Source organism: Miniopterus schreibersii (genome assembly GCF_964146895.1).
Source record: "Miniopterus schreibersii genome assembly, chromosome: 11".
Classification (NCBI taxonomy): Eukaryota; Metazoa; Chordata; class Mammalia; order Chiroptera; family Miniopteridae; genus Miniopterus; species Miniopterus schreibersii.
Window position 1 is genome coordinate 29029566 of NC_138111.1, and position 27253 is coordinate 29056818.

General features: G+C 46.8%; 1 protein-coding gene across 1 annotated transcript in view; it reads right to left on the bottom strand.

Annotated features, from left to right (window-relative positions):
* The window catches only part of DAPK1 (death associated protein kinase 1), a 153078-nt gene that overhangs the window by 58427 nt on the left and 67398 nt on the right, over positions 1–27253 (bottom strand). The window contains exon 3 of the mRNA XM_081151680.1: positions 15019–15240. Within this exon, the coding sequence (XP_081007806.1) occupies positions 15019–15240 (222 nt within the window). The remainder of the gene's footprint in view (positions 1–15018; positions 15241–27253) is intronic.

Consider the following 27253-nt stretch of genomic DNA (forward strand, 5'->3'; position numbering starts at 1 on the left):
CTTTCATTCAAAATAGAAGAGCAGAATTACGACTTTCTTTGAGTCCCAAGATGGAAACAGAATGTTGGATTGGTAAACAGAAAATGTATCATCATTTGTCAATACCAGAAGGCACAGCATGACACGGGACCAGACCACACTGCTCAGCTGTTGGGAAGGAGGCAGCAGTTGTGGGCAAAGTATAATAAGCGCCTGCGCTCCAGTCCGAGTGGTCCTGACATTACCCAGCCCCCTCGCTGACTGACTGCATGTTCGAATTCAAGGCCAAACGATGCAGCTGCAGTTTGCTGAGGCAGATTTTCAAACAGGAGGCCGCAGTTCTCAGCTAGACATGGTACTAAAGAAAAAAAAAATTCTTTTTTTTTTTTTTTTAACTGAAGAAGCTTTATGTGGAATATAATGAAGCATTTATGCAACAAGCCAACAAACCAAAAACAGTTTCGTTTCCCCTCTTCCTCTTTCAGGGAACTGAATCTATTTGCCCTCTACCCACTGACTAGATTAGAATGATTGCAACTCTGGAAAATATGCTATTAGTTGAGAGATGCGGTTTGTTAGAGCCAGATCTCTGGAGAAGTAAATCTTGATGGTTGTTTTCTGGGTGATCAAGCCTGTTGTTCAGGCAGTTGGGTGACATGTCACGTCTACAGGATGTCTTATGTAGGTGGTCATCACATCTACAGTGGGTTAATGTGAGCCACAGCCCTCCTACCCCCAACTCTGAGCACCTGCTCATTTTCTGATTCCCCACTTGCATTTTTATTTCCATATTGAATAGAGAGAGGGGACATGGGAAAGAGAAATGGATGGGAAGGTAACATTAAAATACTCCAAGGGATAATCAGTTTAAAGCTTCCAGAAACCTCCCAGAAGCAAAAACAACGGAGTGCATCAATTTAGGAAGGGAAATAGGAGGAAAGTGTAAGACACCAGGAATGAACCTATGCAGAGCAGGGGGGCTCAATGTGCTTCCCAAATAATTCCGTTAGACAAAAGGATGCCTTCAGAGGGAGGTGACAGGGTGCAAGAGAGGGTGTCGGCAGCCAAGCATGGATGTTCGAAGAACCTTTGGTTTCTGGGTTAGAGTGATGAGAAGCCCCAGATCTGGAGCCACCCAAGCCTCGGTTTTGGTTTGGGGGGGGGGATTGGAAAGGGAGGGTAGAGAGAAAGAGGCAAAAGTGTCCATTCCTGGAGAAATTATAAACTAATTCAGGTGAGGAAAAAGCAGATGCTGGCATGCCAGAAGGGGAATCCAGGGTCAGAGTAGATACCTCAGCTACCTGTGCTAGCAATACAGGGTGCATTTAAAAACCTGAAGCATGAGGTGGGTCCCCCATCAGTCAGCACCCTGAGGACTGCAGACAGCCTTGGGCCCTTCATTTTAACAAAGATGTGGAGTCTGGAGAACATTCAGGAAATGCCACACCAACGATGAGGGTGATACACGGAGGTGGATTATAAAGACTGTCCCCTCCCTGGGACATTTTGGGAAGCCAGGAGATGCAGGAGTGCTGGGTGCAAGTGACCCCGGGAATGGAGGAATCCTTGGCTGGGCTGATTCAAGCAGGAAGCCCATTAGAAAGGCCACATATGGCCTTCTGGGTATGGTGCCCCAGAGTTCAGTGGCTAAGCCTATCAACTGGTTTACTAAAAATGGGGTACAGATGTGCAGAGGTACAGGGGCCCCAGCCCTCAGGTGTCTGTGTGGGGCTCAGAGGTGCCTGGCTGGACCTTGAAGGTGGTCATCTCCAGCCACGAATAGCCTCATCCGTTTACTCCAGTGCTCCAAGCAAATGATCACGTGCAGTGCACACTGGCATGATGTGACAAACACGACAAGAAGCTTTGTTAGAGGCAGAGAAGGGGCTGAGAGACAAACTATGGTTCCACCTCCCAATCGGCCCATGCAGGGAAATAAGAAACCTAACAGCAAGACCAACCACGGAAAACGCCAAGCCTCTTTTTACTTTGATGGCTTTGGTTCAAGCTTTGGAGACCCACAGAAATAACTAGGCCAAGCAAAAGTGGGGCACATGGAAAAGCCGGGGCAGCAGGCAGCGCTTCAGGCTGGGTCATTATAACTGGTGCTAGAACAAAGACCGTGGGAAGTAAACCAAGCTGGGGCAGCCAAAGATGCGGGTTCATTCCAAAATCAATCTGTCTCGTCTAGTTGAAAACAAGGGGAGGCTATTATCTGGGGAAGCACAGGGACCCAGCCCTCCCACTGTTGAGCGGGTTTGTTCTCCCTGAGCTCACAGGGCTCAGATAAAGGCTGCTGGCTGTTGTGAAGAACCTGGATGAAAGACCCCTGGCCCATCAGATAGGGGCACCAGCCAACCTGAAGGACGTGCCGCCCGTTCTTCGGTCACCCCCATGATGTGGAAACTTGCAATTTAAAAGAGGCATAGAGCAGAGTGGTCCTTCCCTTCAGTTTGGGATGAACTTGAGAAGAAAGAAAGGCTGGAGGAGAACGGGATGGAAAAGGTGAGGGAGTAGACACTCACTCAGCGGGTGGTGAAGCTCTGAGATCCCTTTGGCCACTGGCAGAAGATGAGGAGTAGGGCAGAGAAGGGGCATGGAGCCAAGCACTTCCTACTGGGCCCCTTGGTGAAGGAAAAAGGAGGGGAAGACACCCTGAAAGCCTGCTGTGTTTGAAGAGGAGGCCAAGAGCACCAGCCTCTAAGAAAGATGGAGATGAGCCGGGATCTTTCTCAGCAGCACAGTCAGCCTGGGGCCATAGCAGGGTTTCAGCAGGGTTGGCTCTATGCAGATGGCTATAATGAGCAAAGGTGACTTTTGAGTGTCTGAAGAGCTCACCTTCTTTCTTTCCTTTTTACTTTTGCATAAATGTTTACTGAGTACCTGCCATGTGATGGGCATTATTATGCTAGATGCCAATGACAATCAGCAGCTTTAATTTTAGCCGCCGGCCTGATTGTCATTGGCATCTACCCTCGTAATGTCAGGCATATTGTAGGTTCTCAACTCCTGTCCCTCGGGATCCCATCAACTCTCCTTCTGTCCTACTCTTACCCATCCCATGCACTGAACTTAAACATATGTATGGTCTCATGTCTCAACCCTTTCAGGCCCAAAATGGAAATTTGCTAAGATGGCAGATTTTCTGTTCTCAGGAGAGAGGGCTACTTTCGGCAGGCCACAAATGGTGCAGACCTTTCAGCTTGTTTCCTCTTTACATCTCCACTGTCCTCACTCTGGAAAGGCCCCTCACTGCTGTGTACCAGGATCTCCCACTTGTCTCCTTGACTGAGTTCTACTTCAATCACTTTTACGGGGCACTGACTACTGACTGTGTGCTAGTATTCATGCCCTCTTCTGGACACTTGAGACAGAAAGTGAAATAAGTAAAATGCTGGCACGTGGCCTGGAAAGCTCAGTTTGTTACAGGAGAAAGATATACAAACATTTAAAATATAGTATGGTAAATGCTATAATGTACACACTTCTATAAGGTGATAAAAATACACATAAGAAAGCCACTAAATCCGTGCGCGCTGGGCTTTGACAGATGAGTAGCAATTCTCTAGGTAGACAAGGATGGCAAGTCAGGCAGAAGGTGCAGCATAAACAGTGTTGGGGGTGCCTAAGAACATGGCATAAGCTGGTAAAGATGACTCTCTGTGGGTTGAGCATGAGGAACAGAGACAGAAGAGGTGGAGAAGTGGTTGGATGTAAGGAAGGAGCTGGACATTGGCTCAAAGATTCTACATCATTCTCTGGGTTGTCGGCCTCCTTCTGGAAGCAGGAGAGCCATTAGAGATGCTTCCTAAAGCTTTATTAAGATATAACTCGCATACCATATAATTGACTCTTTTAAAGTGTGCAATTCAATGGTTTTTACTATATTCAGAGTTGTACAACTATCACCACGATCTAATTTTGGAATATTTCCATTATCTGCCAAGGAAACCTTGTGCCCATCGGTGGCCACTCCCTTACTACTGCCACCCTGCCTGCTCTAGGACCACTAATCCACTTTCTGTCTCTATGGATTTGTCTGTTCTGGAAACTTCATAGAAACCAAATCATATGATACATGGTCTTTTGAGCCTGGCTTCTTTCACTTAGCATAATGTTTTCTCAGTTCATCCCTGTTGAAGTGTGTATTAACGCCTGGTTCTTTTTTTTTGCCAAATAACAGTCTGTTGTATGATATACAACATTTTGTTGATCCATTCATCAGCTGATGAACAGGTGAGTTATTTCCACTTTTTGGATAGTTGGAAAAATGCTGCTATAAACTTCACGTATAAGTTTTTGTGTGGACATATATTTCCATTTCTCTTGGGTATAGTCTGAGTGGAAATGCTGAGTCACATGGTAACTCTACACTGAATATTTTGAGGATTGGTCAAACTGTTTTCTAAAGCAGCTAATTCACTTTATATTATATTACATTACAATACAGTAATTACATTGCAGTGTAATGTTCTGGAAAAATGTTCCAATTCCTCCAAAATCCCCACCAACACTTAATATCGTCTGTTTTTTTTAATTATGGCCATCCTAGTGGACATGAACTGATCTCGTTGTGGTTTTGATTTGTAGAGATACCTAATGATGAGTGATACTGGGAATCTTTTCATATGATTATTCATCAAAGGTTTTTAAGCAAGAGAAGGAGCTGTTTTATAATAAATCTGGGGTAAGTTGGACAGAAGAGGAAAATGAGAATGATAATAGAGAGATTCAGTTCTTTCAGAGGCAGAACCCATGGGGCTTAATGAAAGACTGGCTGTGTGGCACAGTGAGGGATCAGGGGAGAAGGAACTGGCAGGGATGGTGCCACGGTTTCCAGTTTGGGCAGCCAGGAAGATGATGATATTATAAGCCAAGCTAGAGAAGGAGAGGGGAGAGTAGGTGGGAGAGGGAAGTCTGTGAGTTCAGTTTAGGACACAGTAAGTTTGAGGTACCTGGGGGAGATTCATTTGGTGGAGATGTTGAATAGGCAATTGGAAAAGCAACTGTGGGGTGCCTGAGAGAGAACTAGAGATAGAGCTTTAGGGATATCAATATGTTGGGAGGTGATAGTTGAGTGTTATGAGTTGCATATACATTAAGGAATTGTGCAAATTAGGAAGCTTCAGCAGGAATCCTTTCAGTGGTAAGCAGAAGGTTAAAAAGTAGATTAAAGGGATCTGAGAAGGAAGGTAGATGAAAAGGATCTGAGTCAAGGAAGAAAAGGGAGCAGGTACAGGTTGCTTCCTATTTCCATGGAAATTCTTCCCATAGTGTCCATTAGATACATGGAGGCCAAGGAGCTCTGAAAGAACTCCCAACCCTTCAGAGAGGGATGCAGCACCCAAAGGGCAGAAGAGGCAGGATGAACACAGCTCTCCTGCTGGGCAATTGCCCTGACAACAGAGAGCTACCACCTGCAAAAGAACCAAGACTTCTAACCTTCGACCATGTCTCCACTTCCTCATTCCAGTAACGTTTTTAAAAAAGTGAAAAATGAGGCAAACAAAAGGGTGATGCTTAAAAAAACAAAACACACTTCCTTTATAAGAATCTGTGACGGGCACCCAGCCTTTGAGGAAAAAGGGCATGAGATAAAACGGATCCTAACCATCCAGTGACAAATTGTGTATTCTTCGGTCCTGGAAAGAGTTCCTTGCGGGGTGCCAGGAAGTTTGCATTGTAACCACTTAGCCACAGCCTCTGGGCTGAAGTGTCGAAAGGACCAGAGACTAGAGGTGTTTTCTATTTACCTCTCCAGATCCATTTCCACCCTTCTCCATCCTGTTCCGGGTCCGGGCTGGCTGCTCACAGAGACAGAATAAAAGGCTTCCTTGTCAGCTGGCTTCTAGTTTGGTGTGGCCAACAGGGAGCACCGCCAAGGAAGGAGAGTGCGGTCACCTCCACTTCCTCGCTGCCAGGCTGCCGTGAGTTGGCCGAGCCCTCCTGCTGAGGGCTCAGCGCACGTCAGCCGGTTGTCTCTGTGACGTGATCCTTCCCAGGTTCCCCGAGCCACTCCCTGCCTACCCCACAGCTCTAAGGTGGTGGGAGCGCCCTGCTAGCACTAGTCCTAGGGCCCTGCCCTGTCACTTGTCTTCTCACCCCAGCGTTCAAGGTTTCATTCCCCACCCTCTTAGACACTGAGTCAAGAGTCGCTGCCTAAGGCCTAAGCAGGTCATAGGCATCTCACAAAGAACAACGTCTCTGTCAGTGGTCAACTTACTGGCTCTTGAGCCACATGAGGCACTTTCATCCCGTTGTCTTGGTCTTCTGGCTCTATTTGGACTGTCCACACATTCACGGGGCCAAGCAGTCTTAAGGGCTGTGGGTGCCAAGCTAGGACACAGTCTTGCCCTTGAAGAAATATGTTGAGGGGGCAAATATGCACATTCCGCTATAACCAGAGCCCTCACAAAGCCATCCTGGCCTTCATTCCCACAGGAACACGAGGACATTCTCTGTCCCCTCCCAGCATCATGGAAATGCTAAGAAATGAGAGGCAAGAACAATGTGGCTGCCAGAGAAGCAGCACTGGTGAGAGACTCGGAAAGGTCCTCCAAGTCCAGGTTGGCTTTCAAAAGCTACTGAGTCACTGCTTGGACAGTGAGGACAAGTGCAGCGCAAGAACCATGGGAACACGAGAGGCACTTCCCTAGGAGGCAGAGGCCAAGGTGACTGGCAGCCCTAGATGAGGAGGGGAGCGGGTGGGGCAGGCTGGGGAATGCTCTTCCTGCTCCAAGGTGATCTTTTTATTTAACTCACTCCTGTCCCTGGGAAGGTGACAGCTTAGAAAAGATGGACAATGGGCCTTGCAGGCTAAGTCCTATATGGACTCAGCAGCCTTCTGAAACCAGATTGCATCCAAGGATTAAATGAGATAATGTAAGGGAGCGGCTCCACGGTGCTGACTGAGTCAAATGAAGTGCAGCTGCCTTTTTGTCTCCAAGGAAAGCCTCTCTCGCCCTTAATCTACATCCTCTCTCTCAAGGCAGTTTGCAAAGATTCACACCAAACTGAAGTGCCTTAAAAGAAGTGAACATCCTACCCTACGATTCTGAAACAATCAATTCTGCACGAAATTTTCTATCAAAATAATGGGAGTGGGGGCAGTTACTGACACTCTGTCATCTAGGGAAGACCAGGTCCTTTAGCCTCTGTCTCACTTATACCTAATTCCATTAATACAGCAGCATTAAGGTTGTGCCATAACCATGCCACAGAACTGTACTGGTAGAGAGACTGGAAATGAAACTCACATTTCAGGAAGGGACAAGCCAACACTCACTGCAGTCCCACTGGAGCCTGAGGTTCCTCATCAGCATGACAGTAACTTGGCCATATGGAAAACAAGGTACGCATATTGAAAGAAGTGATTAAAACTAAGAAGGTGAGGTGATATTCAGTTACTTGGAAATACTAGAGAAAAAGCAATACAAGGTTGTTTTTGGAAGCAGTTCCACTTGCTTTTTAAACAACATTTTGCACTGACATGAGGCAGAAGGAGGCTTGAGGGGCTCAAGGATGGTCGGGAGAGATCGGTATTTATTGACCTGCCCTGGACACTAGCCTAGAAAGGGAATTCTACCCATGACCTGTGTTCTGGTTTCTCTTCTGGAGCACCAGCTGGGGGTGAAGTCTCCCCAGCTTCCTGTCTCCAAAGCTGACCCCGAACCCAGAATTCTGCCTAGATGTGGGCACCACGTGGCCAGCATGGAGATGTGGGCCAAGCCTGGACCATCAAACTGGCAGCCCTCGGCCTGGGAGGGACCTGGGCTCTGAGTGCGGAGAGGGAGCTGAGTGGGTCAGGGAGCTTGCGACTGGGACAGCCCCCACCACTCAGAGAAGAAACTGGGGCCAGCAAGGAGAGGGAACAAAGCAAGGGAAACCAGAATGTCTGAGGGGTCAGCTGAAGCCACAATCCCACCAAGTTCCTCCTGGGACATCATCTCGAAGCATTGGTTAGGGGCATGGTTGACCAAGACAGGAAGAATAATATTTGTGACATGGCTGTGAATTTCCAAGAGGAAGTGTGAACAGTTCTCAGGGATTTTGACTACCCCAGAGAGTCATAGGTAGAGTCTGCGGCTCCCGGGGAAGGGTCTAAGAATACCATGACCAGAGCTATGGGGGTCCCTCAGGCTGCCTGGCGGGCAGTAAAGTTACCTCAGTTTACCAAACCTTAACGATTATAGGGCTTTTTTGGAATACGCAAAAATATCTCTTAATATAGCTCATGTATACAGCACAGAGAACATCAAGCCAGATATTAAATTATGACTATATAATAAAAACTATAGATCTATGAGCTCAGACAACACACATAGTTTGCCTTTATGATCTGCACTGTCCCAATTTTTCTAAGACCATCCACAAATCGAATAATCCACCTAAATGAGCAAAAATGCCCATTCAGTAAATACTAAGGGACTACTTTACGACTGGACTGGCAAGAAGTTCAGAGTGTGGGGAAAGACGTACGTACAGGGTTTTGTTTCTCAAGAGAATGCCTGGATGGAAAATCACCTTTTTGTGATTTAATTCTGTTGTGAAAGGCCGAAACTGCTGCCAAATGCACTTTCAGATCTCTGTTCTTGCCTAATCGCAACTATCTGAGGAGCCAGATGCCAAAAGTGTAACCCAGAACAGTTCTTGAAATTACCTTTGTGAATAAAAACAAAAGTTCAAAAAGTCAAAAGAGCTGGCTCGAGCTCAGGGACGAGGGAACAAACGTAGCAGGAAAAAAACCATTTAAGAAATCTGAGCGTGCCTTTGTGGCTTGCTGCCTGTGAGGACCAGGAGAGGCGCAGAGAAGGGTGGAGGTGGGGGGCCGCCAGGCCTCAGGCGTCCAATTCGCCTCATTTACCAGCATCGCTTAAGTCCCTATGACTGCCTTCAGCTTAGTACAACTCTGTCACTTTTAAACCATCACTTCACTCACTGCATTTGCTTCTTGAAAGGTTCTTGCAATTCTGGATGTGCTGATGGTGCAGCATGAATTCATCCACATACATCCAACCGTGCTGATACAGAATGAAAAAAATTCATATTCATAGTCTCGCTGGTTTGCATCTTGGTTTGGCTATGAAAGAGAGGGTGAGCCAACTTAATGATCGTGCATAAAGTGGTCTAACATTGCACAAATGTTTCAATTCAACGCGGCAGTTGTTTGCCACGAACAAACTGAATTCCACAAATTATTAACTCAGCCAAAGTCAAAAAGAGACTAAAAGGGGGAGTTGTCGCTCCACAGGGATAGAGTTTCAATTTTGCAAGTTGAAATGTGGAGATCTGTTGCACAACAAGGTGTCTACAACTAACACTACTGTATTGTACACTTAAAAGTGGTTAAGATGGCCTGGCTGGTGTGGCTCAGCAGTAGAGCCTCGACCTATGATCCAGGAGATGGCGGTTCGATTCCGGGTCAGGGCACATGCCGGTTTTGGGCTTGATCCCCAGTAGGGGGCGTGCAGGAGGTAGCTGATCAATGACTCTCTCATCATGGATGTTTCTATCGCTCCCTCTCCCTTCCTCTCTCTGAAATCAATAAAGACAGGTTTATTATATATAAAAAAAGGTTAAGATGGTCAATTTTAGGTTGTGTTTTTTACCAAAATAAAAAAATTTAAGTTAAAAAAATAGAAGTGCATATTCATTCCATGCCCTTGCACTTGGCTACAACCACAGCACGCTTCACTAATTAAGTTGAATTTCCTGGAGAGAGAGAGAACACATAACACATGCACACTAGCTAAAAAGGGTTAATTGTTTGCTTTAAATTCCAAGCAGAAAAAATAAAGGGGGTTTAGGGTTGGAGAACCCAAACTGGCTTGATTTCTTTGAAGCAATGCACTATGCCAGTACTTACATGGCGATTGTAATATTCTTACTTTCAGTGTTAACAGGCTAACCTTTCAGATGGGCAATTCAAAGCTAAGGTGACTATCCTGGAGCAGGTAGAGACGGGGTGATATCCACTCCTGCCTCAAGTTAGACCCGAACCACCCACCCCTCCGCAGTCCCCCTCCGCCCAGGCCTTCTGCAGGGAGTAAGGTTCACACATCACATCGTTTCTCAGTTGCCTGATGCAACTACCATGATTACGTGTTTTATATTATTTTTAACTAGCTTACAGAATTTTAGATTCAACTAGTGCTTCTGTATTAGTTTGCTAGGACTGCTGTAACACAGTAACACACACTGGGTGGCTTAAAAACAACAGACATTTATTATCTCATAGTTCTGGAGGCCAGAAGTCCAAAATCAAGGTGTTGGTGGCCTTGCTTCCTCCTAAGGGCTCCGAGGAAGTATCACTCCAATCCTCCACCTTTGAATGGCATTCTCCCTGTGTCTCTGTCTTCACATGGCCTTCGTTTTACAAGGGCATCAGTCATATGGGATTAGGGGCCCACCTTACTCCAGTATGACCTCATCTTATCAAATTATATCTGCAATGACCCTATTTCCAAATAAGGCCATAATTTGAGGTGGGGGGGGGTTAGGACTTCAACATAGCTTTTTTTTGGAGTGTATGTTGGGGGTTGAGGGGTAGGGTGGGGAGACCAGCAGCATCAGCTGGGAATTTGTTTACAATGCAAATTCTTGGGCTCCACCCTAGACCCACTGAATCAGAAACTCTGGAAGTGCAGGCGATTAATAATATATACTTTAACAAGCCTTTCCAGTGCTTCTGATGCATGCTAAAGTTTGAGAACTACTATCTCAAATCATATTGTACATTTAAGAAATCATTTTGGAATGCTAAGAGTGTATCTTGCCCTTCCAACAGAATTACTAGCCCTGTGGGGCTGTCTCTGACTGTGTTTATCCCATGTTGCTTCTCCCACAGTTGTGAGCTACTAATTCTTATTGTTTACATAAATAAGCAAATACATACATACTTGTTGCTTTAGCAGGCTAGAATCTGGAGGTCTGTACAGACCACATGTGGCCTTTAGATAGGTTTTATTTTGTCTGCCCATGAATACTATGAACAAATTGCCAACATTAAAAACCCAGACTGCAGAGTTTTCTTGAAAACAGCGCAAGATCTGGCAATCACTGGATCTGAAATTCCACACAGCAACAATCAACTGATTGATGGCTGCCTCTTTGAGGTGGGGTATGAGGGTTCCAGTTAGCCACAGTCCTCACCATTCCCTGATGCCTACCCGACACCAGGGCTTCATGCAGAGCAACCTCGCTCATTTACATTGCCTATCCGGCCCTTAAAAACATTTATATCTAAATTACGCTGGAGAGAGGGAAGCTAGATAGAAAAATGCGTCACTATCTACAGCCTGAAATACTTAGTTGTTTCTGAGCAGCAAGTTTAGAAATGGAATTTCAGAAGCCAGTGTCTCTGATTAGCACCAACTTTCAGTTCTGAGAGTTTAGCTTCACGTTTCATCAGGTAACAGGGCAAGTTATTAAATGACTACAGCACTGAAGATCAAAGTTGTGCAGCGCCTCGCCTGTGTGACAACGTGTGGGTGAGCTATAATATGGGAAAGAGAGATTTTGTATCGGCACGACTCCCAGAACAACGCATGTGGAGGACACGAGGTCGTGATTTTGAAACATTGCATGCCTCCTTTGTGTATATGCTATGTGTATATGGTATGCTGAGCCCCAATAGCAGCTGTGAAAAGATTATTGCCCAGGGAAGCAAGTGGGGGGAAAATCACTCTTTAACACTACTTTCAGGGCTTACACATGCTTTAAAGGGCATATCTGAGACTAGATTTGACAGTTGTGCCTGTAACGCAGAAACCAAATAGTTTTTGTACAAAGGACAGAAAAGATCCCATTTCCGTGCCTCACTCAGGTCACTGGGAGCAGCTCATGAAAAAGCGAGTGGAGTGGTGTTTTGGGGTCTTTTTATCTCAGCCGTGTGAATGGGCCTGGTGTTCAGAGCCGAGAGCTCCCACCTAACAGTGGAGATGGGCACAAGTTTTCAACGAGGGAAAAGCTTCATTAATAAGCCCTAGGAAGCTATACTTGCCATGGAGTTCATCTCAAAGCAATACATCAAAAAAATACATCTGCTCAAAGATTACGGAGCCAGAAGATACAAATGGCCACTATAATGCCATAGAGCTATCTCCTGACCAATTCTTAAATTTTCTTATCTCCTTAACCATGACGGTACCTCAGCACTTTTAAGAAAGAAAAGAGGAGATGGAATAGGTCCCTAATGACTAAATCTTCTTTGAATGCTGTTAGAATTTAGAACTGTAGTTGGAAATGGGGTTCTATGGAGATCTGATAATAAATTCCTAACTGGGCAGGTCATGGTGGGTAGACATGCCCCTGTCCATTGCCTTTTATGCATCTAGGTTAACACACCTTTGAAATAAGTGTAACTACCCTAAAGGCAGTGTATAATCTTCTTGGAGGAGAAGGGACCTCAATAGCTGCTCTTGGTGAGTTTGCTCAACTTTTATTCAAGGTCACCACACAATGAACTATGTAATGTTGTGAGCCACAGCATGCACCTACTAGAATGGTTACAATTAAAAACAAATACTGATAATACTGAGTGCTAGTGGAGCAACTGGAACTCTCATCCTTTGCTGGAGGGACTGAAAAAGTGGTGCAGCCACTTTAGAAAACAGTTTGGCTGTGTCTTATAAAGTTATATGCACACTTAACACACGAGACCCAGCAATCCAGATCACTTACAAGTATTTACCCCAAGGCAATGAAAACTTAGGTTCACACACAAGTCTGTATGCGAATGTTTACAGCAGCTTTGTTCATGATCGCCAAACACTAGAAACAACCCAAATGTCTTTTAATGAATAGACAAACATCATGCAATGGAATATTATTCAGCAATAAAAAGGAGCAAAGAACTCATGCACAAATCTCAAAAGCATTATACTGAGTAAAAGAGCCAGTCTCAAAAAACTCTATACTGTACAAATCAACTTATATGACATTTTCAAAAAGACAAATGGATGGAGGGAGAATAGCTCAGTGGTTGCCTGGGGGTGGGGATGGAGGTAGAGGGTGGATGTGGCTATAAAGGGATCAGTTCAAGGGAGCTAGGGAATGATGGGACTGTTCTGAATCCTGATTTGGGTGGTGGTTACACCAATCTATGTGTTAACTTCCATAGACTTGTATAACCCTCCTCCTACATCAAGTTTCCTGTGTGATAATTTAAAATTTTAAAAAATCAAATGGGAAAAATAATTGCATGTCGCCCAATTTGCACACAGGATAAATGTGCCTAATGGAAAATATCTCTGGAAGGGGGGTCAGTCAATAGAAGCTGAATCTATAATGTACACCCGCAGGTGGGAATGAGGAGGGCAGGAACTCACAGGCATCCTGTGTGTAGTTTGGTATATAAAGAGGGTAAGTGACATTCTTGAGTCACTGGGCACAACCTGGTAATTCTCTGAACAGGCAAAAAAACTGTTGTGATCTGTAATGTTTCTTTCCCAGGAACTTTGTATTCGTGGTTTCTAATAACAGCCTTAAGGGAGGATATAAAGGCTTAGAGATGGTAAAGGATTTACCCCAATTTTGATCTCGATTCTGTCTGGTTCCCCAGCAGCCACATAAAGCCACAGCACGGATTCCTCTCTGAGTCCTCTCTTTTCTCTGCTGTACCTTGAGCAGGCCCCTTAATCCTCTGTGCTCTTAAAGTTCCGCTCTTCCTTTAAAGCAGTGATTGGGTAAGGGGGCGTATTTTGCTCTCAAGCGGTCGACATGTGGCAATGTCTGGAGACATTTTTGGTTGTCACAGCTGGAGAGGAGAATGCTACCAGCATCTGGGCGGTAGAAACCAGAGATGCTGCTAAACATCCTACAAAGTACAGGATGGCCTGCTGAAAAAGTAATTACCCAGCCCCAAATGTCACCAGTGCAGAGGTTGTGACCTTCCTGGCTTAAAGGAATGAAGAAAGGAAATATATATTAAACATATCCATGAGCCAGACACTGTGCTAGGTATTTTTAAATTCCTATTTCCTCAATACCATTTTGAGGTAGGTATTATTAACCCCAATTGACAGTTTAGAAGGTTGTTGCTCGACCCATAAAGCAATATGCCCAAACTCCAGTGATGAGACAAAAGCTGTGGGTGCCCCAGGCTGTTGTGATTACAAAGCCCAGAGTTCCTGCAATGTGGTGCCTGGGGTGGGCTGGACCCTCCATTAACCTCTCTCACTTCTATCTCCTCTGGTCTCAAAAATCACCTCTTAGCCCTAAGAGATCTGCAAAGAAGGGGAGCTGTGGGGCTGGCAGAAGGGAAAATGTGAATTCTAGAGGCTCTCAGGAAATGAGTGGGGCCTGTCATCACTAAGAACCACTCAGGACTGTTTGTCACCAGTCTCCTTTTGCATCATCCATCCCTCCACCCTAAGGGCACTCAAGGCTCTCCTCCCTCCAAACAGCCCAGAGACATTGTCAGCCAATCACTCCAGGGCAGCTTCCTCTCCTCTCCTGCCAGCCCCGTGCTGGTGGACGGGTCACAAGGAGTGGGGCACTCAGCAGTGGGGGACAGGGAGACAGTCCAGATCTAGGCGCTAAAATCAGTTTCCCACAATAACATCCGATGGGCAGGGTGTGCCTCAGACACTAAGCAAACTGCTTTAAAAACAAGTTTCGTAATCACCTCTGAGTGATTTTGGTTCAATTTTAAGCTCTCATATAATGAGTACTGACTGTTCCAACAGTTGAAAATGGGGTGTGTGTGTGTGATGGATGGAGGAGGGAGAGCCCAGAGAGTAGAAAAAAGGAGGAAAGAGAAAAAGGAGAGAAGGCCACAGCACACTTAAAAGCTTAACATGAAACTCAGAAAACAAGGACCTCATAATAAGCAAAGAACCCGAAGACTGGGGGACCCTCTTGCAAATCAGGCGGGAGCATGTGAATGGTTTTCACAACTGCGCCAGGTAACTGCAGCGAACACACCCCGGTCCTCACACTTGGCAGCGCAGAGTCAATTCCACCCGGGTTCGGGTCCCCGCCGCCGCGCCCCGCCTTCATCCCCGCCCCCCAGCCCCCCAGCCCCGCGACGGCACTCACAGCTCCAGGATCAGGATGACGTCCGTCTTGCTCTCGTACACCTCGTGCAGGGTGATGACGTTGGGGTGCTGGATCTCCTTCAGGATGCTCACCTCGCGCTCGATGTCCTCGCGGCTCACGCCGCGGCGGCTGGACCTGGTCCGCCTCTTCCGGATGAACTTGGCGGCGAACTGCAGGCCCGTGCTCTTCTCGCGGCATTTCTTCACCACCGCGAACTGCCCGCTGCGGGGACAGCAAGAGGGGCGCGGGTTTGTTCGCTAAAAAGCCAATATTCGAGCAAGGATGCGCCGGGGGCGGGGTGGGTGGAGGGGGGGGGCAATGGAATTGTGGGTAGGAAGGTCCAAATCGGGAGTAAGTAGGGATAGTTCCAACTGCTTTTCAGCTGCCTTGAGCCGGGTTCTCTATGAACACTGTTGCAAGGGATAAACATGACTTTCTGGAATTATGCTTGTGGAGCGGGAAATGATGCCTCCACCTCTGTGCTGGCTCCTTCCCTCCCATTTCAGATCCGGGGCCAGCAGGAAGGAGCTCCTGGCTCAGACCTCACTTCCAACAAGCTCTTTTCTTTGTGTGTTTAGGAAAACACGAGATGGAGACCAAGAAATTGGTAGAAAAATATACAGAGCCCCGACTCTGATGACACATTTCTAGCGCCAATCTTTATCAGCTGAAACACCCGGAACAACAAAAACACACCTATATATTTTCCCCCCACTTTGGGAGCTGAGGAGCTATATGTCCTAGACACCCGCTGGTGGCTTCTCCGGCATCACCACCCTCCTCTCCGCACAGAACCTCCATCTAGGGATTGCTGTGGTTCTGGGAAGCGGGCTGCACCCACAGCGACAGGTGGGATCACGTGACCTAGACTAAGCCAATCAGTGCACTGTATTCTCCTGGCTCCAGCGACAGGCACAAGACCTAAGTCAGACCTTCCAGAGAATGTTTAGACAAAGACTTTTTCTGAGACTCTTTGTTCCCTCAAAGCTGCTGCCAGACATCTTGAGACCATTTGGGTAGCTGCTCTTGGTTTAAAGCCAATCACATTGCAGAGACAGAGCTGGTAGAAAGAAAGAAACTAAGCCCGTGGTAACACTGTGGAGTGGCTAGATCAACCCTAACCTGAAACCATCTGCCTTTGGATTTTTCAGCAACATACACCAATAAATTCCCTTTACTGTTAAAGCCAGTTTGATTTGTGTTTTCTGTTTCTTGCAGAGGAAAGCATCCTATCCATCCTATGCCACAGCAAATAACCAGAGCCTCCTATGCATACATAAAAGAATATAATAAAATAACTTGACACAATAAAAGGTGAATACATAAGTGGGTGAGATCGTAAGAGGTAAGTAGGCTGCCCTGAATGTAAGTGAAACAACAGAAAGGTGTTTCCTGTATCGACCCTCACTTCTTCTCTGGTGCCCAAAGCAGGGTCAATCCACCCATCACAGGACCTGTACACTTCTTGGCCCCTGCTGGAGAAATACTATGTAGAGCATCATCATGGTTATTTTTAGCTAGTTTTCTTCTCCTCACATGAAGGAAAAGGGGAGAGAAAATAAAATTAAGGGTAATATTCTGATGCTAAAGAATAGATACTTTAAAATGTTACTCATTTACTTTAGCAGCAGGAGGCCAGTGAAGAAAACACATAGTGAAGGATTATTTTTATAGCAGTGTCAAATTTTTTGCATGACAGGTTATTAATACCATCTTTGCCCCTGCAGCAGGAGAGCAGAGAAGTTGAAGAATAAATCACACCAGAATGCTAGCACCGATCGCCTGTAAACTCGTGACCTTAAAGAGCCAGGGGATCTGTTACAACTTTATTACAACCATTTTCTAATTTCTCTGGGGAGTGAGGAACTGGGATTTCTGTCTGTTGAGGGCTGGGGGTGGGCAGCAGAGATGGGGTTTATGGAGAAAAGCAGAAACACAACCCCATTCCTCACAAAGACGGTATGTCCCTACTGAGGGCTCTCAAGGGGCCCAGGACAGAGAGGAGGCAGAGTGCAAACAACTCTGTTTCTGGGGGCTGGGCCGTGATGCCTCCCACAGGTCACAGGGGCTGTAAAGACTCTGTGGTTTGAATTGCATTGCTTAAAAACCCCCACCAAATTGCCAAAAAAAAAACACCTCAAAAAACTTGCAGGCGAACCACAAAGAATTTAAAAGCAAGCCTAAATTTACAGACTACCTGAGCGTGTGTTCGACACCAAATGTCCACTGTTAACTGTTTCCGCCTTTTAACTATGGGAAGGTGAGGGCATCAAGGCCCACTAACCCTAACGGCTGGGTTAAGGCAAAGTTCCAAACGTGTGTTGAGGCCAGGAGTGTGTGCACACGTGGAAGCTCACTGTGTGGCAGGTTTGCAGTGAAACATCTAGAACCCCGCCGCTGTCTCACTCACACTTTGGGTTCTCCAGGAAGGGGGGAGTCTAAGGGGTCAGTAGGTGGGAAAGGCCCCACCCGGGAGAAGTGGATTCTTTATTTAAAAATTTATCATTATTGTTGAAAGTATTACAGATGTCCCCTTTTTTCACCACTGACCCCTTCTACCTGCACCCTCTCTCCCCCCAGGCCTTCGCCACACTATTGTTTGTGTCCATGGGTTATGCACATATGCATATAAATTCTAGAAGTGGATTCTAATGCCACATGGGCCCATGCTTTGTCCAGACTAACCCTGGCTACAGAGGGTTAGAGAAGGTTTGGAATGACTCTGAGGGACAGTTTCTACGCCTATCTCACTGCCACCTCTTTAATGACACCTTTCCCTATTTCTCTCTGACTCCCAACAACCTGCCTCCACCTCCTTGCTCCAATCAGCACTCTCTCCTGCACCCTTGGGCCCACAGAGCACCTCAGACCCTTCTGTGGCACTTGCTCTTTTCTGCCTGTTTCTCAGCCATTTCCAACCCTCCCACGACTAATTCCTTGAGCATGAGGGCTGTCAGGGGCATCTCTCTTGCTGTTCCCGCCCTCCCATCACCATTTGTCCCTTCTATGCCCTCTCCCACCTCCACCCACCCCCCTCCCTGACCGACACCATCACCACACTGCTGTCCATGTTCTCCCTCTTTTTCCCCCTCAATCCTTTCCCCCCTCCCAATGCCCCCCTCACCAGAGCTGTCTCGTGGTTTGATAATATAAAAAGACAATGAGCCAGGCCGGGCGTGGGTCAGCGGCTGAGCATGGACCTAGGATCCAGGAGATGGGGGTTCGATTCCCGGTCAGGGCACATGCCTGGGTTGCGGGCCAGGCAGCCGATCAATGACTCTCTCATATTGATGTTTCTATCCCTCTCTCTCCCCCTCCTTTCCTCTCTCTGAATCAATAAAGATATGTTAAAAAAAAAGACAATGAGACACATCCCTGCTTTAAACAACTTAAAAAAAAATTTAACTCAAACATAATCACAACATTTATTATAAAGAGAAAAACTTTAGATAAAGGGAGAAAGGCTTCATAAAGAGCAACCAGCTATCTAATTTCTTTGTCTGGCTTACTAATACATCTAATTTGATTAGTGCACTTGTAATCACTTGAAGAACTGTAACCAGGGTTGTATGCAAGGATCTTTACACATATTACCTTACTAATTATCACAACTCTATGAAATTCACATCATCATAATTTCTTCTGTCAATGAGAAAACCAAGACTCAGAGAGGTGTTTTAAAAATTGTCCTATATCCTTCAGTAAGTAAGTTTGCATAATTGAGAAATGACTCCAAACCCAAGTGTATTTGCTCCAAAGCTCTACTCATTGAGCCAGGTTGCTATGCTGGGCTTATTTCCATTTGTTTTAGATACAAGCCATCCCTCTCTGAAGTTGCAGAGAATCATTCTAAGAAAGAGCTTTCTGGGGGGAAGGCAAAGAGAAGAGGCTTGTTATTAAATAAGTTTGGGCAAGGTAGCCTTCTCCTCCCTACTGACGTCATCAACTGTTTTAATTAAAGAAAACCATTGTTTTAACACCTTAGGAGGTGCTCTGCAATAAAAAGTAAACCATGTTTGCCTGTGTGCTTAAGCAGCACAATACAAACAATTAGAAAGAACCACAGAAGAGTCTCAAGGTCAGCACACAAAGATGACAAGCAATTTGTGAAGTATCCATGTTTTTGTAGGTCTTATGTATTTCATAGTGCATTAAAAATGAACCTGTTAAAAAAAAATTAAAAAATGAACCTGTTGCCCTAGCTGGATTGGCTCAGAGGATAGAGCATTGGTTCGAGGACTGAAGGGTCCTGGGTTTGATTCCAGTCAAGGGGACCTACCTCAGTGGTAGGCTTGATCCCCAGCCCCGGTCAGGGCGTGTGCAGAAGGCAACCAGTTGATGTGTCTCTCTAACATCGATGTTTCTCTCTCCCCCCTCCACTCTCTTTGAAAAGCAACGGAAAAAATCTCCTCAGGTGAGGATTGGGGAAAAAAATAAAAAAAGAACCTGTCAAACTTTGTTTCATACATTCAGGTTTTATTTTCAAATTCATTTCTCTGTGGGAACTTTGCTCTCACTTTGGGAAAATGGGATGGACATGCAATGCCAAAGATGGTGCATTCAGAATGCAGGAAGAACGAGTTGGCTGGGAGCGACTATTTTTTCTCCCTATGGGTTGGTGCCTAACCTAGGCTCTAACAGTTTTCATTGTTGACCTTCATCCAGACACCATATTAGCATGAGCTTTCATCCAGGAAGTGCAGATTTTAAAAAAGTGACTAAAACAGTATATAGGTTTTTTATTTTATTTTAAGCATGTATTTACCCAGCACATATAACAGTTAAAATGCATTTATGGGGACTATATATTATTGCAAATTCCCTATATTAATGCTAGAAACAGATCTGACTTAAATCAAACAGCTGCTAAGTTTCAACTCTACCCTTCTTCCAAGTCTTTGCAATAAGGTTTCTAATTAACACAAAATAATTTTTACTCTTGAATTCATATATCAACCCCTTGGCACAATTTTAGTGCTGGCTTATGAGCCAACTGTTTTTCCTGAAGAGATGTGTTGACAGAGTAGTAGCAGCTTAAATCCTGCTAGAATACTGGAATTACAGGTCTTAAATAAGGGGCAAGGTGACAGAAATGATTTTTCAAAGATGAGTTAACATTTGGCAATAATTCACATTTATGGCAGAGAGAAAGACCCTGAAGAGTTTATAGACTAATGGGAGAGACAAGCATGTAACACCATAATGTGAGAAGGGCCATAAAAAAGACTTGGCCACTCTGGGCCAGTTGTGGGGAGAGAGTGAGGTCAGGAGACCCAGGCTGTGTCTTGAATCCTGGATGCGAGCTGGGAGATGAAGAAGGTGTGTGTGGAAGGAAGGGGTTCCGAGGGCAGACACAGATGAACCGAGGCAGGGAGCGCGAAAGAGCCTGCCTAGTATTTCTGAAAGAAGAGGGAGTGGTAGGAAAGACTAAGAGCAGCTCCACAAACAGGGTCTTGCACCAGAATGAAGCAAGGCCAGTTCCAACTCTGCCAACAAACAAGGTGCGAAGGCAGGGACTTCTGAGCCTCAGTTTCCCCATTCATGCAAGGGTGAATAGAGCATGAAATGAGGGTCTGCATGTGAGTGTAAGCTGGGCTGTCTAAGCATAGTGAGCCCAGGTTAAGGATGAAAATTAGAAAGCTGTTTCAGCTTTGTGCTTCTCAAAGGAGCACAGAAGGTAATGTTTTAGCAGCGGAAAAGTGGCACCAATTTCTTCTTGGTTTTTCTACCCAACAATTTTGAAATCTATGTGTTAAGTCTCTATTTTTCTCCCCATTAAGACTAACAAAGCTGTTTTCATTTTGGATGGAAACTTATTTGATTTGTGCCCTTTGGTTCCCAAAGGACCTTGTGACTTTGCTTGGATGCTGATGTTTTAGCCTGTGGGTAGGTGAGGCTGACTGCAGTTTGCATAGATGGCCTCGGCCATATCTTCCATCTCCCATGCTCTTCCGCAGGGCGACCTTGCCTCTCCCATCACAAGGTTGACCCTCAGCCTGGTCTTCTGAATCTGATCCTTGCTTGACCAATGGAATGTGGCAGAAGTGATTCTGGGGTTTCTGTCTAGGATTCTAGGAACACACATTCTTGGGAGCTCCCTCTTGGAGCCCAGCTGCCATGCTGGGAGAAGCCCAAGCGATGCAGAGAGGCCCTATGGATGTCTTGGATGTCTGGCCTATCAAGTCTTCAGATGGCTCCTGTGCCAGCCAACATCTTAGTGCAACCACATGAGACGTCCTGGCGAGAACACTCAGGCAGTCCACAGAGGCGAGAGGTCATCGTAAGTTGTTTGAAGCTACCAAGTTTTGGGTTGGTCTGTAACACAGCAATGGGTAGGAGGAACAGCCACTGAAATATTTTGGATGGTTGGCTTAACAGAGGAGCCAGGAAGCTGTGTGAAGAAAGGATTCCCGATAGAGGGTGAGGGGCCAGTAGCTGACCAATGTCACAGACCGACCTAAGGGAAGTGTGGAAAGGAGCCGGAGGGCCCTGACCATCTCGAACGCAGGTCCCTCCCTCGTCACATCAGCATGTGTGGGCTCACTTTTCAGGTTTTTCACTTCTCACCTCGGCAGCAATCCCCCATCTCTCAAGGAAAGTGCTGCATCATTTAGGAGGGACCTCTGTGCCAAGACCAAAAACCAATAACAAGCCCCAAAGACTCTCAGTGAAATGTCTTCACAGAATTCTGCCTGCGCCGTACTCAGCTCCAGCTCACCTTTCACCATCTCTGTGGAGAAGCGACCCCCCACCCAACCCCCTGCTCCCAGAAAACACACAAAACCCAACCACTCCAGCAGGACCCAGGAAACATGCCGCTATCTAGTCTTTATTCTGACTGGTCCGAATGCCAGTCACATTCCCACAGTGACACCGCCTTCAGGGGACGCACATGAGGACAGGGGAAACCTCCCTTCCATCCTAACCCACCGGCTGCACAGATTTCAGCCAATGAAGAAGGCTAACCCCCTACGGAGCTGGGTCCCCAGCGCCAAGTTCAGTTCCCTCGGAGCGTCCCATGGTGCAGCCCTCATTAGGAACTGCTCCACCCCTGGCCTCTGAGGAGCTATGCGTGACAGGAGGGCAGCTCACTCTTTACAAAAAAGCAAAGCTGGTGATTTATTATTATTATTTTAAACACTCCAAAAACGAATTTGAACTGGTCCCAGGGCTCAAAGTGGCAGTGGTCTGGAGAACCCACCAATGAGGAAAGCAGTGCAGGTTGCCAGGGAGCCAACAGGGAGAGGCAGAGTTTACCGAGGGGATAAACAGCAGCAGGTCACCCCGGGAACCGAACAACACGCGTGACTCAGGAGCGAGATGCGGGATGAGAAGAGCTGCCTCAGGGCGGGCTGCCCAGCAGGTAGTAACACACCTGGTGGAGGAGGCCGGGCGCAGAGGCGGACCCCTTGGGGACAGCATCCTCCCCGAGGCCAGGACCACACCCAGAACAGGGTGAAACCAGGGACCCAAGGCGAGAGGGGACAAGGGTCTGAATTTCTGCACAAGTGTGGAGCTGCCAGTAGGTCAAAGAAACCAAACACACGGCGTATCGGGCGGCTGGAGCAGCCTCACTGTACTTAAGGAATCAGCAAAGCAGAGCAGGCGAGGGCTCGGGAACAAGAAGTTAGAAAGACAGCGGTGAGCACCTTTGTTCACTCCCGTCTCTATAACCTCATAGAGGGGACCTGAGACCCGTCTGGAGGAGCACGTCTCATGTAAAGACAAGCTATTGTGAGGGAGGGTGTCATGGCCAGGCAGGTTTGGGGAAAATGGGGTAAACAGAGTCACAGCAGGTCCCTATATGCAGGACTCAGCAGACCCTGCCCTCTCCAAGAGCGAGTATCGCATTCAGTGTTTCAGAGGCTTGGGGCTGCTCACCACTTTTTTTTTTTTTTTTTTTTGTCATGGAGCATTTTGAAATTTAGTTTTCTTAGGAAAGTTTGCTTTGGTCCTAAAGCAGGACAGCAGTCACAGTGGCCTCTCTTGGGCTTGGTTGGGGCTGAGAGCAGAGCTGGGGGTGGCAGGTGCCCATGGGGTGCAGACCTTTTTGGGATGGTGGCCCATTAGAAAGGTGGGGACAACTAAGTCAGGCCTAGGAGAGGAGGCCGCGCCTTGCTCTGCCTCCTGGCTGCTGGTAAAGGGCTGCACAGAGGAGAGAGGAAAACGCAGGATGGTCTCAGTTGTCCCAGAAGCCTGGCACCATTTGCGACTAGCAGGGAATTTTGAAGTTTTTTTCTTCGAGAGTCAATTGTGTTTGCTCATTCTTGGTGGCACTGAAAGCAGGCAGAGCAGGTGTGGAGAGTGGGAGCTCAGAGGCACAGCACAGTGATACTTGCCGGTGGATTTACAGGTGGTCTTGAGCCCCCAACTGCCAGCTTAGACCATGTGACCCACCCTTGAGAAGAGTGCGGTAGTGAAGGGAAGGAGCCCCAAGCCTGTGGAGCCCTGCGCGCACCCGACTGGCCTCGCAGGCACTTGGCTGACATGAGCCTTGAGATGACACTGCCATCCCATTCTGGGCGCAGTTCCTCTGGTTTCTGTCACTCGTTGCCATACCTAACCTTGCCTGATTCAGATCTGGTCTGTGACCAGAAATTTACAACCGGCAGGAAGTAATTAGATGTTGCCATATAACAGAGTAGCCAGTGCTACATGAAGGGGGTGTGCACATTGAGTGGGGGTCCCTCTCTAGCAGAGGCCTGGGGGGAACCTAACTCAGGGCTGGGCACAGAACACAAGCTTGGTGCTTGATAGCTCTTTGCTTTTGTTTTTAAAGCCAAAGGGAAAGAAAAGATGAAAACAAGTCTTGGAAAAGTGTCATTTGATACGGTCTAAACAGGACCTCCAATGGACCAGACAAGTAAAACAAACAACAATGCTCCAAATATTTTCTCTAAATATACAAGCACCACATCAGATGATTGGAGATCAAGGCTTCCTGCCCCAAGACTGTGTTCGAGTTGCATGGGGGCCCTCTGGTTGCCCCAGCTGAGCCTCAGAGGGGTCAGTCCCGTGTTTGATCACCCCGACTTAATTCCGACTTCAGCGTGCTATCCCTTGGGCCATTTCCATTATTTGATCACCCTGACTTTGTCATGTAATCCCCTTTCAGCTACTGAGCTGAAGTTAACTGGGCCATAAGGTACGATCTGTATTCAACTCAGCAAGCTGCTCTCAGGGGAAAAAAGTTGAAAAAGGGAGCAGGAGGTTCATATAACTTCATGGCAAAAGAGCAGACAGACAAGGAGCTGAGGTGAAGTTCCTTATTCCATGGCCTGAAAAAATAAAGATTCATTCAGGATGCTAAGATTCAAGCCAAAGGTAAGGAGAAAGGGAAAGTTGGGCAGTCTGAGGGGTGTAGGCTGTAACTGTGCAAATATTACATTGAGTTGTACAGATTAAAGGTAGCTTATAGGAACTGTGGGTCACCCTCCCCAATATGTCCTCTGCTCAGTTCTGGAGCATGCCAGGCACTGCATAAAGATGTATGAATATTTTCATGTCTTCTCTCTCAGCTTAGGTAGAAATACTGTTTGCCTGTGTGTTTTCAAGGGCAGGCTTGGAATCCTCTGTCATGCTTTGTCATCGGAAGAATTAGCTCCCAAGGTGTCGTCTGTATTGGTGAAGTTTGGACTTGAATGACTTGGAAGAAATGCAAATATGCCTGGCATTATGTGGCTTTTAATGCAGCCATATGACTGATGCGAGTCGGAGACGCTGTACAAGGGCCTGTCTGGCTCTGGAGACTTGAATCCAACAGGGGTAGCAGCTTCTTTCAGGTTTTCCTTCTCTGTGGTTGCAAGAGTCGCAGGCCCAGGTCTCAATGAGGCAGCTAGTGGTTGTCTGGCTGTCAGCCCAGCCAGGAGGAATCCTTTTCACAGTGCTCCTCGCCAAGCCCTTTCCCATGATGTCTACAGATCTGTCACCTTGGCTATGAACCAGGTGGGGACTCACCTCACAGAGGCAGAGGAAGTCTAAGGAGAGGAGAAAGCAGGCAGAGGACTGAGGGGGGTCACTTCAGGCCAGGCAAGGCGAGGCTGGCAGGGAAATTCACTGCTGGAGTTACCTGAAGAGAGAGCCACGCAGATAAAACTGAAAGACGATAAGTGAGAGGGAAACCAGAGCTCCCGGGAAGTCTGAGCACTCCTTCAATGGGAGCAGAGCTCCCTGGAAGCCTGCCACGGGGGCTGGCCTCACCCCTGCGATCGGAGGCAGCAAACACGAAGCTCTTGTCAGAGGCGGGGGAGGGCTGTAAATACTGCACCCAGAAGACCAAACACATGGATGCTGTCACTTCTCCCAGGAAGTGAGACTTCTGAGGAGTAAGTATCACCACTCAGTCATAGGTCAGACCCTCAAGAAAATGAGAAATAATTTGCATGTATGAGGTACGAAAGTGATCTCTCTTGAAGTTGGGATTGCAAACCCAACGACCTTTTCATGGGGCATTGCTTCCTAAAAAAATGGGGAATCTGAATTCAGGGAGATTTGGAGTGATATCCACAAGGGCTTCAGAAGCTTTCTCTGACAGAAACATAACTTCTGACAGGGGAGGGAGAGAGATGTCGAGGGAGGGAGGGGCACCGGCCCCCATTCTGCTCCCAGGCTCCCACTTCCTCACCTGCAGAGCTGGGGGCTGAGGGCCTCTGCACCCCTCCCCACACTGCCAGAACGCCTTCCCTGAGGGTCTCCTCAGTCTTTCCACTCCAATCAAGAGCCCGTGCTTATCTGTAATCACGCTTATCTGTAGTCACAAGAGGAATACCTGGGCCAGGCAGCCTACCTGGCTTAAAGGGCCCCTCAACTTCCAGGTAGGTAAGGAGGCTGAAAGGAAATGGCAGCAATGGCCCTGGAGCAGGGAACCATCTGACAGGAAGACACATACACTCTCAATGCCCTGAGCAGGCACACCGGGCATTCCACACACCCCTCCAAGCCACTTATTTAGGCCTTCACTTTAGGGCGCTGACTTCTGGGGGCTCCAGATCAACTCTAGAAGCGAGGCCAGCTGGGCTCTGGGGTAGCTGGTGGCTTCCTGATGAAAGTGGAGTCTGAGGGGGTGCTGGCTAAGGAGCGGTAGCAGCCCAGCGCACACGATCTAGAGCTTACTTTCCGCTAACAGGCAAGGGAGTGGCACAAAAATCAAATCCATTCTCTAGCTACTTCATGATTTGTTAGGCATATGAGAGATATGTCCCCAGTTACTACGTTTAGAACCACAGGAAGTTACACTAGAAGAATCAGCTTATCGAGTTTGAATTTTATGCCGCTTCATAGTGATCTACCAATATATTAGCTTTAAAAAAATTGTTCGGATCACACTTGTATATAGGATTTTCTGAAAATTAACACCACTATTGAGTCCCAAGACTCCAAGATTGCATTCAATAACATTTTAGATTTAATACATGTTTGACTCAATCACCTAATGAGTCACCCTAAATTTATATGCTGACTACCTACCTATTTAAATGGTATCCACTGACCTTTCTGGACATGGAAGAGCAGTTGTCCCAAGATTTAAAAATATCACACAGGATGTCTCATCATTTGCTTCAAGAACATCCTGCCCTAGGCAGTCCCTGTGCATTTATTTCTCTCAAACATTCACTGGGCTCCAGCTACTTGCTGGGCCCCAACTGGTCCCTTGGGAGCTGCTCACCTGCCTTAGAAGCTTGTCAGGGGCACAATCAGTGTATGTGATCTCCTACATTCACTTGAAAAGCCAAGGTGTATTACAGTACTCATACAGGCTATCTATGCTTCAGGGGAGTTCTCCCAGTCTCCTTGGGGCCGAGTGCTTTGTGTAAGCACCTGCCATAGGCCATAACTTCAGGCAGCTGGGTAAATTCCCTAACTGGAGCACAACCTAAATATTTTTAAAATAAAGATTTCTCACAGTCATTAAGCAATTTATAATTGGCCCCTGAAAGGCTACTGCAATGTGCAAACTCCATGAGGGCAGATGTCTAAAGAATGGAAAATTGGAAGGCAAGACTCATGATCTTGTATAAATATAACAAAAGAGCACAAATTATTCAAAAAACCTAAATGAACTAAGTTTAGAAAAGGGAGAAACTCCACAACCCCAAACTTAAGTTTGCTCTGAGCAAGAAGATGGATAGAAAGAGACTAAAAATAGCTGGTCGGAGTCAATGGTGTAGAAAACAAACTAGCTCTTTTTAGCTTTCATTTTTGTGTGTGCAGGTGTAAGGTCAACAACGACCTTCAA